At 39.7% G+C, this 18396-nt stretch overlaps 1 protein-coding gene across 1 annotated transcript in view; it reads right to left on the reverse strand.

The window, feature by feature from the left end:
• Nucleotides 1-18396, reverse strand: part of GTF2F1 (general transcription factor IIF subunit 1) — a 903716-nt gene that overhangs the window by 876239 nt on the left and 9081 nt on the right. Inside the window, exons 2-3 of the mRNA XM_044057223.1 lie at nucleotides 17720-17773; nucleotides 17588-17634 (exon numbers count right to left, since the gene is read on the reverse strand). Coding sequence (XP_043913158.1) covers nucleotides 17588-17634; nucleotides 17720-17731 — 59 coding nt within the window. The 5' untranslated portion in view covers nucleotides 17732-17773. The remainder of the gene's footprint in view (nucleotides 1-17587; nucleotides 17635-17719; nucleotides 17774-18396) is intronic.

Genomic DNA, 18396 nt, shown 5'->3' on the forward strand with positions numbered 1-18396 from the left:
GAAGTGTGTTTTGAGAGTTTTCATTAAAACAGAAAAAGTCTTGTAAAATGTGACATAGGTTCAAATAGAGAGGACAATAAACACCTGCATGAAGGATCAACCTGCCAAACGTTAATGGGTGCATGTGACACAAAAGCTGGAAACAAGATATTTAAAAAACCTGTCACATACAAGTAGAGATGATAACCTCTTATCTTAATGGCTACGCAGTTCATATTTTGGAATGTGAATGGTCTCACAGATAAAGACAATAAAGTAAGAGTACTGAATTATACTGAGAAATGCATAATGCAAATAGCAACACTGCAGGGGACACATTTTGAAAGAAATAAGCATCTGAATTTAATTAAGAAAACATTTCAGGATGGAAGCACTAAATGCTAAAAGAGGGAAAAAGAGATAGTGATGGCAGACTTGTGGTAGTAAGGGACTACTGGCAAGGGAGGAGAATTATCAGTGGCGGATTTAGGCAGGGGCGTGCGCCACCTCCTTTTGTCCATACTCTAGTCTTTCAAGTTATGTTTTTTTTTTTGACATACATATATATATATATATATATATATATATATATATATATATATATATATATATTAAATTAGAGTCACTGTTTGAGTCCTAGTAATATTTAATTCTCTCCACGACAGTTTAAAGAAAAAAGTTTTAACTGTCACAGTAGTATCCGGTACCGTACGTTTTTTTTTTTCAGTTTGGGTTCTTCAGGACCTGAACCAATCAATGCTGTGAAAAATCGCGCCCAACTCAAATACATTGGAGAAGCGATTGGAGGTTTGCAGAGTCAGGTGATTTAATCTCCTCAATAATTGCTCCTCCAAATAATTCTCTGTTGTAGTTGAGTTAGGCGCGTTTTGGTAAACGGTTGTTTTTGAAGTCTTTACGATACTATTTAGTCAGCTGCACTAAGTGACTAGCGAACTCCAGCAAACTCTCTTCAGCAAGTGACTTAGTCTGTGAGTCTCAGAGAAGTATTTTTTTTTTATTTTGTACCAAAGAGCTTGAGTTTGATATCAAATTAAATTAAAAATTTTTAAAAAGACTTGTCAGGTAGTTTAAAGTGTTCCGGAAATGTAATGTGCGTTTAGTGCCTACAGTGGTGCTTTTACATGTAGTAGCGTTTTTTTGTAATGTCTGTATTTGTTTAGTTTAGCGTAGATAAGTGGCTTGTGTGTTCCGGTGTAAAGTTTAATGCTGTTTTGTAGCTGGTTAAATTTATTAATTTTAAATTAATAAATGATTAAATTGATTGCTTAAGTTAAGCATGTTACAGTTGACAGTATAAAATTTATATATTATAATTTATATTATTTATATATTATTATAATATAATTAAATATTATTATTTAATTTAAAGTATTATAAATTATAAATAAATTTGAATTCCACAGTACTAACAAGTTCATCATGGCGCCATAATGGCATTGTAGACGCCGTTAAAATGGCGCCATGAGTGCTCATTGAGTCATGGAGATGATTCATGTGGATTCGCACTCTGCTTGCAAACACCATGCCATGTCGATCACTTTAGCCGCGCTCATTCCTCCACAGAAATTCCGGTGGGTTATTGACTAGTGCTCTGTTAGAGTTTAGTAACGTAAAACCGACTACAGTACGTTTTTCCTTATATTCTTTATTTGCTTTTAAATGACTTAACCAATATAAAGCATTTTGTAGCCAGCAGCATACACACTAGTGCCTAAAGTTTAGGAGGTTTAAAACAGTTTGCTTCAGAGATGTAGACGCCACTTTTAATAACTAGGTTGTTGAGCAGAATTAACAGCTAAATGTCCAAACAACCCATGTTTAACACAGTCAGTTTTCAATACGATGAATAGCTCTAAAAGCATTCAAAAAGTGTTATACCATCTGCTGGATTACTGGTATTGGTGTTGCGGTTTACAACACCCATGCTCTCGAACCACCTTTTCTGAAAACACAGATCCTTAAAATCGCTTCAGCTCTGGACAAGTGAGTCAAAATACAGCACCCTGTTCACCTAGACTACTGCTAAACCTGCTCTTCATGAGTTAGGGAAAAGTGTAATCTCCACACGCCCTTGTTGGCGTCCTTTTGCCGCTACCTTAACAACAGACTAAGTTAATTTAAAATTACCAAATTTAAATTAAAAATACCCTACAGCAAAAAGAAACGGACCTCACTAGCCCCAAGAAGAAGCTGGTACAAACGCCCTTGTTGGCACCCTTCTGCTGATCGCTTAACAGGCTACGTTAAAAGTAAAGGTATGAATTTGAATTTGACAAATTTAATTAAAACATACCCCACAGCACAAACGGACCTCACTGGTCCCAATAAGAACCTGGTACTAATGCCCTTGATGGTGTCCTTTGCTGATACCTAATCAGCAGGCTAGATTACATTACAAAGTACCAAGTTTAAGTAAAGAACGAACATAAAAAAATACCCTACAGCACTAACGGAACTCACTAGTCCCAATAAGAAGCTGGTACAAATGCTCTTGTTGGCATTCTTTTGCTGATAAGTTTAGGTAAAAGAAAATAAACCCCCTACAGCACAAACGGACCCCCTACAGCACTAACATAACTCACCAATCCCAATAAGAATCTGGTACAAATGCCCTGGTTGGCATTCTTTTGCATCAGCAGGCTAGGTTAAATTAAAATTACCAAGTTTAAGTGACAAAATCCCTTACAGCACAAACGGACCTCTCTAGTCCCAAGGAGAGGCTGGTGCAGACGCTCAGAGCCTCTTGTTGGCGTCCTTTTGCTGATCGCCTAACAGCAGGCTAGGTTAACTTAAAGTTCCTTACTTTAAGCACAACCATCCATACAGCACAAACGGACCGCACTGGCCCCAAGAAGCAGCTGGTACTAATGCCCTTGTTGGTGTTCTTTTGCTGATACTTTATCAGCAGGCTAGATTACATTAAGAATTATCAAATTTAAGTAATGAAATCCCCTACAGCACTAACATAACTCACCAATCCCAATAAGAATCTGGTACAAATGCCCTGGTTGGCGTTCTTTTGCTGATACTTTATCAGCAGGCTAGGTTAAATTAAAATTACCAAGTTTAAGTGACAAAATCCCTTACAGCACTAACGGACCTCACTAGTTCCAATAGGAAGCCGATACAACCACCCTTGTTGGTGTCCTTTTGCTGATCGCCTAACAGCAGGCTAAGTTACATGAAAAAAAGACACTACAGCTTACACGGACCTTACTAGCTCCAAGAAAAAAATCCACTACAATATACACGGACCTTAGTAGCTCCAAGAAGAAGCTGGTAGGTCTTTTTACAAATCCTATGTACAGCAGAAGAGGAGGTATAGAGGTCTATACTGTGTCAGCATGCAAATCCTCTCTAACGGTCAGCACTAGAATGTTTTATAACCAGCAAACCAAAATCAGCAAAAGTAAAATAAGGCCATATACCAACAGTTACACACAGTTTGAAAGTTTAGATTTAAAAATGTAGAAAACGGAGAGCCAGTCGCATCAAAACTTAAGGCCAAATTTTATTAAAAAAAACCACACAATCCACTCAACGAATAAACGCTAATCCAGATTCTATTAAATTTGGCATTAAGTTTTGATGCGACCGGCTCTCCGTTTTCTACATTGGATCTTGACTTACAGGTTGATTTTTCACCACCTTTCTTGGTTATTAGATTTAAAAATGGTGCCACATACCATATTGGCTTCTTTTAAGCTTTCCAGGGGGGAAATCCTGTTAAAGGGGAGGGGATAGGTAGAGGGGTTGTGGGAAGGCTAGGGGGGGTGGAAAGTGGGAGGGAAGGATACCTGGGATGGAGGTGGGAAGGATATGTGGGATGGGGGAGGGCGCAAGAGAACTGATTGCAGCAGGAAAGTATCAGTAACTGCAAGACAAGATCTGGGCAAGAAGGTAAGTTGAACTCAAACTCTAAGGGAAAGTATTGTTTAGTGTTTTGTAGGAGCTACAGAAATGGGGAGTATGAGATGTAGATATCTACCAGCTTTAGGTTAAAAAAAGGGGAACAAAGCCTGGAGATTAATGTTGTTCCTACCTTTAAAAAAAGGGGAACTAAGCCTTATAAACTGCAACAGCAATAATAGCATCAGACGTGACCCCCCAGCTGTTTGGCTTGTGAAGGGCAGATTCTGTTTAACCTGGTAAATTTCTTCAAAACAGTTACAGAGGTTGTAGATGGTGGACATGCAGTGCACGAGGCATATCTTGATCTGGTCATGGCCTTCAACATAATTTCCCATTTTGCCATCATACAAATGCTGAAAGGTTTAAAAAGGTTTAAAAAATTAACCCATATACAGCAAGATTAATGCCACTATATAGTTAACACATTACCCTACTGAATTTTATGTAAAACATGTTATTTCAGTATGACCTAACATTATGCATAACTACATTTATTACCTGGCACAGCAATTTGCAAACGCGCACTTCATTACGATGCACATTTAATTATAACACCCAGTCGACAGCGCAGACTAGCTATGACAGACAGCACGGTTATTTTAATATTCCTGATTCAGCCTATTGGATCGTGTGTGGCATACTGGTTTGGAGTGCGTCAGTTGGAGATGTGTTTTAGTTGCAAAGCATGCACATCTGTAAGTCTGTGTGCCAGATCATAAACGTTAAAAGTAATTTCAAACTCCATAAGGTGACTGCTGTTACATTTGCAGTGAGTAGGGCAGCATGATAACCGCCAGATCGAAAACTTTGTATTTTTCACTCTGTAGATAACAGCTGCTATACTTGCAGTGCATAAGGTGGCTGGATAATAACTGCTACACTGGAGCACTCCAAATCTAGGCGTCTGCATTGGAGACTAGACGCACAGTCTTTAATTGGGACGTTTTGTCTTTGGTTATATCTTCGTGTATAAAGATGCAAGGGTGTATGTGTCTACAATTTTGTAGACATTATTAGATACCTTGGCCTTTTAGGTCATATTACAGGGTAGGACACACACACCTACTTGAAATTGGAGGAATCAGATTATTTTGATCTAGTTTACGATGTTCGATAAAACAATAAATCCTACTGAAAAAAGCAACACAAATTACATAACTATATAAACTAAAAAGCATCATTATCTTTCCCTCCTGTGGCGCTCTAGTAACGAGAGGGGACAGTTGATTTTCCTATTCTCCCTGTATACTGTAAAATAACTTTTTTTTTTCATATCTTAGTCGAAGAAGGTCTGGTGGTCACAGCTTGTGAAAACAAGATGTAAAGTACAACAGCACATGCATATTTTTACTATTAGACAACTATCGGGGGTCAATTATCAAATCCCTGAACTTAGGGATGCCCTACTGCCCACTACCTTAGCTTCTCAAAAGATGGACTCGCTTCGCTTTAGTCCACAGTTAGCCACCCTTAAACAGAGCATCTGAGACTGCTCTTCTCTCCTGATCAGCGTCTGTACCATTTTAAATTGGCAATCATTGTCACCTCTTAAATGGTCATAATACTCAATAGCCTTGGACTATCTATGAAACTATGAATTTTCAACAGACCTTTTTATATGGTCCAAATCATAATTATTTATTTTACTGTCTATTTACTTTGTTGTAGAGTGCTATTTAATAATTGTTATGTAATAGGATGTCACCATTCTTGTGCCTTTATTTTTTAAGTTATTCCTTTCAAGTGTTGCGGAACTGCTGCAAGACATTATTGACTGTTAACTTGGAATGGCAGCTGAGATTCATAATAGCACTACAGAGCATGACTAACATTCATAGGGTCATAGGTGTAATATACTAGGCTAACAATCATTATGGCCTTTATAAACCTAGCCATGCAACCCGAATGAATCCCATGAGTTATTGTGCCTTAGAGGTTATTAGTTAGGCCACGACTTTAATGGTTGTCACTGTCCTTCAGACATACAGGTGTCAGACCAGGAGTGAATTTTTGATTTTCTATCCACTGGTCCGAGATTGCACCTTGCTTAAATAGGGTAAGGAAAGGGCTCTGCACTGCTTCACATGGATGGGAAGCCTATTCCAGAGAAAGGGTATTCTCTGACATACATAACTGTCCCTCCAACATGCCCTGTTTAAGTTGCAAGCAATGTTTAAATCCTTAAATCGAGTAGCTCTGGTGCTGTTCATTTTGCGGTATGCAAAAAGTCCATCAGAGCGTGATCCAAGGATGCCTTTTATGCCAGACATAATTTCACCTCTCAGCTGTCTGTAGGAAACAGTATGGCTGTATTTTGGGCAAAACACTGCTAAATGCAGGGCAAATGAGATCCAGGGGCCATTCTCAGAGGAAATTCCCACTGAATAAAAATATTATCACTGATTTTGAGCCTGTAACCTTATGTGTAATATTCAATACTGGAAGTAGCTTTCTGTAGGAAGGTCAATGTTTACAAGACGTTTACAGTTATAGTGCTTGGATATGTTACAGATACTGGTGAAAATCCTGGATGCATTTAAGGGATGCCTCTTAGTAATTATACTTTTCAGTAGAAATGCATATGCTGAGATCAGCTTTTGAACTACTTAAACAGTTTGTGTCATAAGAGCATCAGTACTATTAAAACACCACAGAGCAATGCTGTATAAAGTGGGGAGATAAAGTATTGTTCAGAGATTCGGGTGATGGCCACTACATCATGTAACATGGACAGGGAAACAGAAATGTAAGCTTACTTATGGAGCATTCGTTTGTTATACTGACCCATAGTATGATACTTTCGCTTGAGTAATGATGGATTACAATAATTGGTGTGTGGGGGGGGGGGGGCATAAGCATCTGCTCCTTGAAGACCCCTCTTGGGGTTGCCTGGCTCTATACTCCTGACCTTCTTTTTCTGTAATCCACATATTTGTAGAGGGATTGGCTACTGCCTTCGGTCTTATCATGACAGCCAGCATACTAGGAAAGACCACTGTGAGGAGAGGCTAAAGCCCTAATCTTGTGTCATACTACGTGACTTGTCATAACTCTTATAGCCCGCTGCACCATTTCTGAAACTCTAACTCATCTGTCTTTTAAAGAAATCATTCATAGATGCACACATTGTGTGTGTGTGTATAATTGACTCAATTATAGTTGCTTTTAGTTGGTAATTCTTTTGTCAGATTTGCTTATGTGAACTTTAGAGAAAGGTGTGCCTGCGCTATCCTTTTTAAGCTCTTAAAATTGTGGTCAGTAACCAGGGAAATGTTAATAATTTAGAAATATCGGTATGCGTTTCCGATAAATGCTGAAACCTTAAGGTTTCAAGTTAAGTTATAACTGTCAGAAGCCCTGAGGTTATGTTAAACCTTTAATGGTTTGTACTGTTTTGTAAAAATGAACGAAGATTTTATGGCATATTTAAACAGCCTCTTGTTTTTTTTTTTCTGTTTTGAATTTTGTTTTCTTTTTATTGCGTAGTGCTTTTAAAATCAATGTAAAAGTATGTGAATGCATTGCACTGGAATTGTGCTTTTAATCAGTTTTAAAGCAGTAAATAAATACTATATTTCAGGTCTTTGAATCAGTATTTTCTGACAGCTATCCGTACACAAACATAAGATTCAGAGAAATTTGTTATTCTCTGTTATGCTGATGACTGTAGTGATGTCGGTTTCATTAAGTTATAAACCTAAAGATTGGCTTGCATGTGAATTATTTTTATATTAAACAGAAACCCTCCTTTACTGCTAAAATATAGAGGCCTTCTGGAATGATATGTATGGCTCTGTACTTAAACATGTCATCATCATCCCCCTTTTTTCCCATTTACATGGGGTCGGGGTATCGTATTAACTGTCGCCAACTCTCTTCAGTGCCACTTCTGCCTTCTTCAACACTCATGCCTGCCTGTCACAGATCTTCTTTCACACAATCCATCCACCTCTTTGCTGGACACCATCGCTTCCTCTTACCTTCTTCCTGTCTGTCCCAAATCTCCCTCACCAGATTGTCTTCTGCTTTTCCGCACATGTGCCCATACCATCGTAATCTGTTCTCTTTGATCTTTTCTGCAATTGGAGCTACTTTGGCTTCTGCTCTTATGTCCTCATTTCTTCGCCTGTCCCGCAGTGTGCATCCTATCTCCTATCCTTTGCTGAAGTTCTAGATCAGAGACCAGATGGCTTAGTGGTTAAGGTCTTCGCTTCCAATACACAAGGTACAAGGTTCGATCCTGACCTCCGACTAATGCCTGTTTGGAGTTTGCATGTTCTCTCTGTGTCTCTGTGGGGTTTCTTCCATGTCTGAAAAACATGCTGAGTGTTTCCATCTCAAACTCTCCAATGAATGGAGCTGTGGGCAGCAGCACAGACTCTACAAGGTGCCCAATGGGAGAAGAGTTATATAAAAAAAAAAAAAAAAAAGACCAACCGCTTTGGGCATCTATTGTGGTGCACAGTATCCTCAAGATAGGAGAACACTAATCACAAACTGCGCGCCGTGGCTAGCCACTCAACGGTGTAAAAATATGGCTGTAGGTGATTCGGTCATGTTGACTGTTGCCAAAAATGGGCTTGGGTAGTTACTGGTGATAAGTGGGTCGAGGACCCAGCCTACTCTGACCCATGCCAGGGACCCATGCTAACGGTGGGAGGGGTATATGTGCCCCTATTGGCCAGTGTGTGCCCGCTATAAAAGCCCAGCAGCCCTGGATCAATAGGCTACTGGCCGGTGTCTAATTGCCCAGCCTGGGTTACCTGGGATATCTCTGTTGAGTGAAAGTTGGACATAAAACCAACCAACCTGCCAAACATGAACTGAGAATTGCTACACTTAATGTAGGTTCACGCAGCTTAGAAGTGGATGACATGATGATACAGAGGAGGCTGGGCATCCTATGTACCCAAGAGATGAGATGGAAGGGCAGAGCAGCAAAGCCACTCGGCTTGGGATGCAGAATCTACTACTCAGGTGGACAGGCTAGAAATGGTGTAGGAATTGTGGTGAGACAGAGGCTTCAGAAGTCAGTGTGGGATATCATCAGAATTAATGACAGACTCATGGCAATCAGACTCCAGTGTAATGATAGGACAGTATTCATAATCTCAGCCTATGCTCCACAGCAGGGTTGTGATAGTGGTAATGGACTACATCAGCAAACAGGTTGGAGGGGTCAGAGCAACAAAGCTGTTGTATGCAGACGATGTGGCAGTACAGGCAGACTTAAACATGTACATGTAGTTTATAAAGCTTCTGGCATTATGGCAAGCTCTTCGCTGCCTTCAGAGACTTCTCTGCTGTCTCTTCACGTTACCCTTGTGGAAGGTTCTTCCAAAGTAAGAGCAATCTCTGAGACACATAGCTGTTTCTCCTGCACGTTTTGGTTGACTAAGTTTAGATCCAGAGATCAGCTGACCCTTGTGCTGTTGGACTTGCAGATGTGTGGCAGCTCCAAGTCAGGATTTGTGAGTGCCTTGTAGAGCAGGCACAGGTCACCCTTTAATAATCGGTAGGATACAGAATAAAGGGATAGGCCTTTTAGTCTATTCATATAAGACATGTTGTTTATACCCTGTATGCTCTTTGAGGAACCTCTGAGGACATGCCAGCCGCTCCATTATATGGAAAATAAGTGCCTAGTCAAGTACATGTCAAATGGTGCATTGTGCTCAATTGTTGGTCTAATGAGGTTGAATACAGTGGGGTTATAATTTCCTTGGATCTGGATGCCATACATTTACTTATAAGTTGTTCCACATAGAATATCTTTCTCACCACTGTGGACACGGGGCAGAAGTTCAGGCTATTTGTACATTCTGATCTTTCATTGCTTACAAAATGCTTATAGTTTTGACCTATCATAGGCCCTTTATTTGTCCTGAAAATGTTATGTAATGCCAGAATGTGTGAAGGCTAATAGAAGTATAGCACCCACAGACAGAGTTTTGTAAAGCAATTGCAACATGCCAAAGCAAAGAACAGATTTGTGCATTCATTTGTGAAGCGTTTTATATGCGTTCTTTGTTCAGCATAATGAACACATGTTGCGGCCATTAGCCAAGTGATCAGTACTTGACACAGTTTTATTTTGTACATTAGATAACCAAAGAAGTTATTTTGTGTATTGAAATGAGCTGCAGTATGTCAGCAGAAACTGGTGCCATGTCTTCAGGAGCCAAGCAAGAACTACATCAACAGTCTCTCTTCAAATTTTTCAGAAAGGTCATAAAACACGGAGACGGTTCAGTCTCTGAGGGCAAGTCATTTGTGGGTGAGAGTAGTGGTAAAATACAGAATTATGTCCTATTATCAGGATGATTGTCATAGTTCAGATGTGTGTGACACTATTTCCTGTTGTAAAGTATTTGTCAGGAAGTTCCCTTCGCCAATGTCAGCTGTCATGGCTAGACCATTATCATTTTCTGGCATATTCAGTGAAACAAGATGGGCTGTATTGTTTAGCCTGTGTGTTATTTCCAACACCAGCACAGACAGAACGTGCAAAGTTATTCATTGAGCAGCCATATTGTAATTGGAAGCATGCCAAAGCTGATATTCAGCGACATTCAGAATTAGATTACCACAAGAAATCTGAGGCAAAATTACATGCTTTCCGAATCACAAGTGACAATCCAAGTCAAAGAGTGGACTTTGCTCAAATGCTTCACAGCTGCAGGTGACCAATCCAGAGCTCTACTGACCTCTATTATAAAGTGTCTGGAGTACTGTGGAAGGCAAGGGATAGCACTCTGTGGACATAGAGATGACTGCACATCTGACTGTACAACCAACAAAGGAAACTTCAGATCTCTAGTTGATTTCCGAATTGATGCTGGTGATAGAGAGTTAGAAGCCCACTTGCAGACATGCCAAAAGAATGCAACATATATTTCAAAAACAGTACAGAATGAATTGCTAGACTGTATTAAAGAATACATTCAACAGCAGATAATAAAGGATATAAAGCAACAGCCTCTTGGACCCTTTTATTCCGTCCAAGCAGATGAAGTGGCAAAAAACCTATAGAAAAACAAAAGCTGAAGTTGCTGTGTGAGACCAGATGGGTGGAGAGACATACAGCCTTTGATGACTTCTATCATATGTATGAAGCACTCATTCACTGTTTAGACAATATTATGAATAACAGAGGGCCGCACTGGGATGGAAAAACTTTGACAGATGCCAGAGGACTTTACAGTTCAATTACTAAGTCTTGCTTTATTGTTTCCTTCCAGTCAGCAAGGTTCTTGTTTGGCTTTACTAAGCCCCTTAGCAAACTTCTGCAAGGATAGTCACAAGACATACTGTATGCATATGAGCAAGTCAGCTGTGTGCTTGATGAACTGCAGGCTGTTAGTGCAAACATCGAGAATGAGTTTAGGAATATCTTCAGAGATATGTCAGAAATGGGGAGCTTCTGCGATAATACTGAATTACCCCTTCCACGTGTCTGTAGCAAACAGACTGAGGAACAATGTGGCTGGAGATACTTCAGAAGAGTACTGGTGAAGAGCAATTTTTATTCCCTTTCTGGATCACTTCATTCATGAACTGTCCAGACGATTCACTACAATGGCATCAACAGCTATTCAAGGACTCTCACTAATTCCATCAAACTTGAACAGCTTAACATTAGATAGAGAGAGTTCACTTAAAAATTTTTTTGACTTGCCTTCACCAACAACATTCCACCAAGAGCTCAGACTGTGGAAAAGGACATGGGAGGCTATATCGCACAATTCTGCACTGCCAAATGATTTGAAGCAGACCTATTCGCAAACAAATGTCAAAATGTTCCCAAACATTTTGATTGTATTAAATACACTCTTGCTCACTCCAGTCACAACTGCTGGAGTAGAGAGGGCTAAGTCAGCCTTAAAACTGATAAAGTCTGAACTCCGGAGTACCATGGGACAAGAGCGCCTAAACAGCTTAGTGTTGCTGTTCATGCATAGGGACATCCTGATAGACTACTCCTCGGTAATCAATTTATTTGCAGAAAGACATCCAAGAAGAATGCTACTTATTAATCCGCTTAATTAGGAATCTAACAGTAGTATGACTAAGCTTGTGACATACTACAGTACGGTATGACCACAGAGGCCCTTATGAAATGCTTAGTGTTTGACTAACAAAAAAGTTTGTTAGACTTTCTCTCCTGTCGTGTATAGTTTTTATACATATCTTTAGAAGGTTTAACATATTGACAAAGTCCAACTACTAATTAAGTCGGAGTGTTACCATCATAGAAGTCCTCTACTCCCCAGGCAACATAGAAAGTAAAAAGTACCAGTAGTCGGAGCTCTACCATCAGAAGTAATCCACTCCACAGGCAGCATAGAAAGTAAGAGAAGTACCAGTAGTCAGTCAGAGGTCTACTGTCATAGAAGTTATCCACTCAACAGGCAACCTAGAAATTCATAGAAGTACCATCAGAGAAGTCAGTGAAAAAAGTACTGTCACAGAAGTCAGCAGCTTAACAGATAACATAGATAGTGAGAGAAGTACTGTTATTGAAGTCAGTAAGAAGCATTCAGATGAAGTCACTGATGGTGCTAGAAACATGGCTGGAGCACAGAAAGGATGTGCAGCTTTGTTTCAAGAAAAAGTACCACATGCTATTTTTTTCCATTGTGCTAGCCACCAGTTGAACCTTGTACTTTCAAAGGCTTGCCAAGTTGCAGAAGTAAGAATAATGTTAAATATAGTGAAGGAAGTTGGTTTGTTTTTCAAATACTCCCCAAAAAGGCAAAGATGTCTAGAGGAATCAGTGCAGTACATAAACTTACAGCAAAAGGCAAGTGGCAAAAAACCTATAGAAAAACAAAAGCTGAAGTTGCTGTGAGAGACCAGATGGGTGGAGAGACATACAGCCTTTGATGACTTCTATCATATGTATGAAGCACTCATTCACTGTTTAGACAATATTATGAATAACAGAGGGCCGCACTGGGATGGAAAAACTTTGACAGATGCCAGTGGACTTTACAGTTCAATTACTAAGTCTTGCTTTATTGTTTCCTTCCAGCCAGCAAGGTTCTTGTCTGGCTTTACTAAACCCCTTAGCAAACCTCTGCACGGATCGTCACAAGACATACTGTATGCATATGAGCATGTCAGCTGTGTCCTTAATGAGCTGCAGGCTGTTCATGCAAACATTGAGAATGAGTTTAGGAATATCTTCAGAGATATGTCAGAAATGGAGAGCTTATGCAATAATACTGAATTACCCCTTCCACGTGTCTGTAGCAAACAGACTGAGGAACAATGTGGCTGAAGAGACTTCAGAAGAGTACTGGTGAAGAGCAATTTTTATTCCCTTTCTGGATCACTTCATTCATAAACTGTCCAGACAATTCACTACAATGGCATCAACAGCAATTCAAGGACTCTAATTCTATCAAACTTGAACAATTTAACATTTGATAGAGTTCACTTAAACATTTTTTTGACTTTCCTTCAACAACATTCCACCAAGAGCTTGGACTGTGGAAAAGGACATGGGAGGCTATATCACACAATTCTGCACTCCTAAATGATTTGAAGCAGACCTATTCACAAACAAATGTCAAAATGTTCCCAAACATTTTGTTTGTATTAAATACACTCTTGCTTACTCCAGTCACAACTGCTGGAATAGAGAGGGCTAATTCAGCCTTAAAACTGAAAGTCTGAACTCCGGAGTACCATGGGACAAGAGCGCCTTAACAGCTTAGTGTTGCTGTTCATGCATAGGGACATCCCGATAGACTACTCCTCTGTAATCCATATTTGCAGAAAGACATCCGAGAATGTTATACCATCTAAACATATGTATAAAAACATTGACAAAGTCCGACTACTAATTAAGTCGGAGTGTTACCATCAGAGAAGTCATCTACTCCCAGGCAACATAGAAAGACATCCGAGAATGTTTTTATACATATGTTTAGATGGTATAACATTGACAAAGTCCGACTACTAATTAAGTCGGAGTGTTACCATCAGAGAAGTCATCTACTCCCAGGCAACATAGAAAGTAAGAAGTACCAGTAGTCAGAGCACTACCATCACAGAAGTCCTCTACTCCACAGGCAGCATACAAAGTAAAAGAAGTACCAGTAGTCGGAGCTCTACCATCAGAAGTAATCCACTCCACAGGCAGCATAGAAAGTGAGAAGTACCAGTAGTCAGTCAGAGCTGTACCTTCATAAAAGTCATCCACTCCCCAGGCAACATAGAAAGTAAAAACCGCAGTAGTCAGAGCACTACCATCACAGAAGTCCTCTACTCCACAGGCAGCATAGAAAGTATGATAAATACCACTAATGTTCTTCACAGGCAACATAGTCAATCAGAGCTCTACCATCATAAGACACCCACTCCACAGGCAACATAAGAATTCATAGAAGTACCATCAGAGAAGTCAGTACTACCATCCTAGAAGTCATCTACTCCCCAGGCAACACAAAAGTACCAGTAGTCAGAGCACTACCATCACAGAAGTCCTCTACTCCACAGGCAGCATAGAAAGAAAAAGAAGTACCAGTAGTCGGAGCTCTACCATCATAGAAGTCATCCACTCCACAGGCAACATAGAAATTCATAAGTTCCATCAGAGAAGTCAGTACTACCATCATAGAAGTCATCTACTCCCAGGCAACATAGAAAGTAAGAAGTACCAGCAGTCGGAGCACTACCATCACAGAAGTCCTCTACTCCACAGGTAGCATAGAAAGTAAAAGAAGTACCATTAGTCAGAGCTCTACCATCAGTCATCCACTCCACAGGCAACATAGAAATTCCACAGAAGTCCTTTACTCCGCAGGCAGCATAGAAAGTGTGAAGTACCAGCAGTCAAAGCTCTAACATCATAGTCATCAACTCCACAGGCAACATAGAAAGTAAAATAAGTACCATTAGTCAGAGCTCTACCATCAGTCATCCACTCCACAGGAAACATAGAAATTCCACAGAAGTCCTCTACACCACAGGCAGCACAGAAAGTAAGAGAAGTACCAGTAGTCAGTCAGAGCTGTACCTTCATAGAAGTCATCCACTCCCCAGACAACATAGAAAGTAAAAACTGCAGTAGTCAGAGCACTACCATCACAGAAGTCCTCTACTCCACAGGTAGCATAGAAAGTAAAAAGAAGTACCATTAGTCAGAGCTCTACCATCAGTCATCCACTCCACAGGCAACATAGAAATTCCACAGAAGTCCTTTACTCCACAGGCAGCATAGAAAGTGTGAAGTACCAGCAGTCAGTGCTCTAACATCATAGTCATCAACTCCACAGGCAACATAGACATTCATAGAAGTACCATCAGAGAAGTCAGTACTACCATCCTAGAAGTCATCTACTCCCCAGGCAACATAGAAAGTAAAAAGTACCAGTAGTCAGAGCACTACCATCACAGAAGTCCTCTACTCCACAGGCAGCATAGAAAGCAAAAGTACCACCAGTAGTCGGAGCTCTACCATCAAAAGTAATCCACTCCACAGGCAGCATAGAAAGTGAGAAGTACCAGTAGTCAGTCAGAGCTCTACCATCATAGAAGTCATCCACTCCACAGGCAACATAGAAATTCATAAGTTCCATCAGAGAAGTCAGTACTACCATCATAGAAGTCATCTACTCCCAGGCAACATAGAAAGTAAGAAGTACCAGTAGTCAGAGCTCTACCATCAGAAGTCATCCACTCCACATGCAACATAGAAATTCCACAGAAGTCCTTTACTCCACAGGCAGCATAGAAAGTGTGAAGTACCAGCAGTCAAAGCTCTAACATCATAGTCATAAACTCCACAGGCAACAGAGAAATTCATAGAAGTACCATCAGAGAAGTCAGTACTACCATCCTAGAAGTCATCTACTCCCCAGGCAACATAGAAAGTAAAACGTACCAGTAGTCAGAGCACTACCATCACAGAAGTCCTCTACTCCACAGGCAGCATACAAAGTAAGAAGTACCAGTAGTCAGGGAATAGGCATGCTGGACAGAGTACATGAACTATGGACAGAAGTTTGAAATATTACCCAGGAAGTTGCAAAAAATTAATTCTAAATAGAAAGAAGATTAAGAAGGCAAAATGACTGTCTGTGAAGGCTTTAAAAGTGGCTGAGGAAAGAAGGCTCTCTAAAGATGAGAGCAGGGTACATTATGTAAAACTTTAATGCAGAGTTTGATAGGTGATAGCAAGAGAAGTTCAGGAGGGATGTATACATGAGCAATGCAAAGAAATGGAAGACAACAAAAGATGAACAGATGTTCAGGAACATGAGTTGTATTAAGGGAAACTTGCAGATACAAATGGACATAAAAAATGTAGAAAACCTGACAAACAGAAGAGAAATGATCACAGAATTCAGAGTAGTACCAGAGCAGAACTCACTTGCTCCAAAGACAAAAGTTAACCAGGACACCAACATCACTAACATGTACAATGATGGTGTTCTCCAACTACAGCCAAACCTCCTGAACAGTGAAGCTAAATGGACACAAAGCTTTCTTAAGGCTGAACCATCTGTTGAATTCTTTAAAATCTGGCAAAATGATAATATAACACTGCTGCATTTAAGTTGCCAGCAGCTGTGGAAAACAAGGTAGCAGCAATTGTATTGGAAATTGTCAGCTTATATTCAACTCCCAAAAATGGTCATTGCTACAAAGACTATTCCAATTATAAATCACACTTGTAGAAAGTAGTGCATTCTCCAAATTAGAACTATTTCCCCAGTGCTGAAGTGACTGCAATCCAAGCTCAGTGAAAGTTCAACAGGACAGAAGTTCACTGTCAAAGACCACGAGTTGGAAGAAGAAATTACTCAAATTCAGATGGCCATGAACTTGGAAAACCATTGACCTAAAAACAATTTGTTTCATTGAACTTTGACTTGAGAAAGAAGACAACCAGCATTTTTGAACTCCTGGAGACCAGCATTGCCTCCCCCTCCTTTACTCAACTCCAGAATTTGTTGAAAGAAGAGAAGGTACAGTAGGACTTTTGTTAAAGAAAATTAGTTGTGCTTAAACCCAAAGAAAGAACAGTAAACAATAAAAAAACATAATGGTCAGCTAAAGAAAGTTTTGAGTTTAGTTTGATACATCAATAAATGAAGCTTTTACTAATTTATCCTAATGTCTGGTATATATTTTATGTTTAACAACAAAGTAGACTTCACTGTGGTTATTTCCAACTTCAGTGGGATTCTTTACAAGTTTATAAGAGTCCATATGCCCACTATGCCATGGAAGGAGAATGTGAGTTGGTATGGTCAGCAATTTTTTCCAGGCATGCACTGAAAACAGATGTGCTGTTTAGGAATTACTTTTTCCTGCTACCACACACACAGTAAAATCATGTGTAACTGAATGTAAAGTGATGTCTTTCCACACGTGATGTCAGAGCTTTGTGTCCCACTTTCTTGCTTCCACCCCGGTAGTCAACTATCGAGACTGTGCCCCCCCCCCTTCTGCAAATTCCTGGATCCGCCACCAATTATGATGGCAAGTACTATTATGGAGCTTTATAAATAAACAGCTTAATATTTGGTACGGAAGACATGAATTCAGTAGTAGAAACTCAGAATTTACATATTCCCCAAGATAGACTAGATAGAAATTATATTTTACAAGAACTGGGAATCGTGTACAGCATACTCCAAATTAAGTAATAAACACTTACTTGGGAACTCTGACGACATATTCTGTGACTGACTGACTACTTGAACCCTAAAGTTAAAGAAAAGAACAGTAAATATAACCAGATACTGAAAACACAAGGGGAAAATCTATACATATTCTTTTCTTTCCTTACCAGTGCTGTCATGTTTGAAGACTGTACTGCAAGTCCTCAGTCTCTGAAGATCCCCTAAAAGCAAAACACAATAAAGCTTGTTCACTCAAGGAGAATTGCGTAATAGTACAATTTATTTAACATCGAGTTTACTTTTCTGGGAGAGGAGAATATATGTAAAACTAATGCGCAACATATGCAAATGTTTAAGTCTTTTTATTCATGCTATACATTGCTACACAGCAAATACAAACAAAAATACTATACACCAAAAATAAGACAAAATTACATTTGGTTAAATGAATGGCAACCCTCTTATTTTGATAACACGTTCTACATATTACATGTATACACACACACACACACGGTCTGTAATTACTTGCATACATACTCAAAAGCATCCACACATGTACATTTGTGTGTACTTACACTTGTATGCGCGCACACACACACACACACACACACACTCTGTAATTACTTACATACATACTCAAAAGCATCCACACATGTACATTTGTGTGTACTTACACTTGTATCCGCGCACGTATGCACACTGAAGACTAACTACATGCTATTTAATAGCGAGTCCAAGGATACTACTATGCACTCTCTACTCAGACTAACACTTCCTGACGCTACTGTCCACAAATAACATTGTTATGCCTATAAACTACTAACTATTCTATCCATGGAGCAAG

The sequence above is a fragment of the Protopterus annectens genome, chromosome 15.part0 (assembly GCF_019279795.1).
Source record: "Protopterus annectens isolate FY-2018-M chromosome 15.part0, PAN1.0, whole genome shotgun sequence".
NCBI classification, from domain to species: domain Eukaryota; kingdom Metazoa; phylum Chordata; order Ceratodontiformes; family Protopteridae; genus Protopterus; species Protopterus annectens.